The 1,237-nt window shown below is 40.7% G+C and overlaps 1 protein-coding gene across 2 annotated transcripts in view; it reads left to right on the top strand.

The window, feature by feature from the left end:
- The window catches only part of LOC107738625 (H(+)/Cl(-) exchange transporter 7-like), a 22,029-nt gene that overhangs the window by 15,677 nt on the left and 5,115 nt on the right, over positions 1-1,237 (top strand). For both annotated transcript variants that reach the window (XM_016550402.1, XM_016550401.1), the window contains one exon: positions 507-592. In XM_016550402.1, the coding sequence (XP_016405888.1) occupies positions 507-592 (86 nt within the window). The remainder of the gene's footprint in view (positions 1-506; positions 593-1,237) is intronic.

Raw genomic sequence — 1,237 nt, 5'->3', positions numbered from 1 at the left:
TTTTGTCTCATCTCGTGAGCTAAGTGTATTGTCACACCTCTAGTGTCGATAAGCAGTGATATAGCTCTTAATTTTCCAAGTGTATGATATAGCTTTCATTCTTCAGGTCAACCATATATTCATGAACAAAAAAAATCAGTTTGAATAAGGAAAGCAATAACTTTGCCATAGTATCCATTCAAATGTTAAAGTTGCCACAGTCATTGCATGCTTTGCATGTGCTGACCCATCCACCCCCCTTGCCCTGCCCTACCCCCGGAAAAAAGTTCAGGCTCAAAATTGTTTTTTGCTTTAACCCCTGAAAATACCTGGCATGGCTGTTTTTGTCTCCTGAGAACTGGTGATCTGTCTTTCCAGGAGTTTTTGATCTGTGTGTGTGTGTGTGTGTGTGTGTGTTTTTAAGAGTGTCACAAAGCTTTTAGTTATCATGCATGTCATTTTTGTTTTGTGTTATTAGAGCACGAAGCACATGTGTGCATTGTCTGACTGGTTTTTGCTGTTCGTAGGGCCTGTATGACATCCATATTAAGCTGCAGAGTGTTCCTTTCCTCCACTCGGATGCTCCTCCTACTTCTCATTGGCTGACAGCCAGGTAACCACATCCATCAGCCCCCCGGAAAAAAGTTCAGGCTCAAAATTGTTTTTTGCTTTAACCCCTGAAAATACCTGGCTTGGCTGTTTTTGTCTCCTGAGAACTGGTGATCTGTCTTTCCAGGAGTTTTTGATCTGTGTGTGTGTATGTGTGTGTGTGTGTGTTTTTAAGGGTGTCACAAAGCTTTTAGTTATCATGCATGTCATTTTTGTTTTGTGTTATTAGAGCACGAAGTACATGTGTGCATTGTCTGACTGGTTTTTGCTGTTCGTAGGGCCTGTATGACATCCATATTAAGCTGCAGAGTGTTCCTTTCCTCCACTCGGATGCTCCTCCTACTTCTCATTGGCTGACAGCCAGGTAACCACATCCATCAGCCTTACATGTCATATGATGCTTTGAACTTCTCAGTACTGACTCTTAGTCTGGGGTTCCAGGTAATTCATACAACCATGCAACATTACACTTAATCGTAACTCCTGTTTCAGATAAAAGAGAATAAAGCGAATATAAAATGTTACATATAATCAGTGGCTCCACTTGTTCCAAACCTGTATGAGTTTCTTTCTTCTGTTGAACACAAAAGAATATATTTTGAAAAATGTTAGTATCTGAACAGTTGATGGGCACCATTGACTTCCATAG

This window comes from Sinocyclocheilus rhinocerous, unplaced genomic scaffold, assembly GCF_001515625.1.
Source record: "Sinocyclocheilus rhinocerous isolate Xijiao unplaced genomic scaffold, SAMN03320098_v1.1 scaffold1155, whole genome shotgun sequence".
Classification (NCBI taxonomy): domain Eukaryota; kingdom Metazoa; phylum Chordata; class Actinopteri; order Cypriniformes; family Cyprinidae; genus Sinocyclocheilus; species Sinocyclocheilus rhinocerous.
Note: the sequence above shows the minus strand (reverse complement) of the source record. Positions and strands in the feature narration are given on the sequence as shown.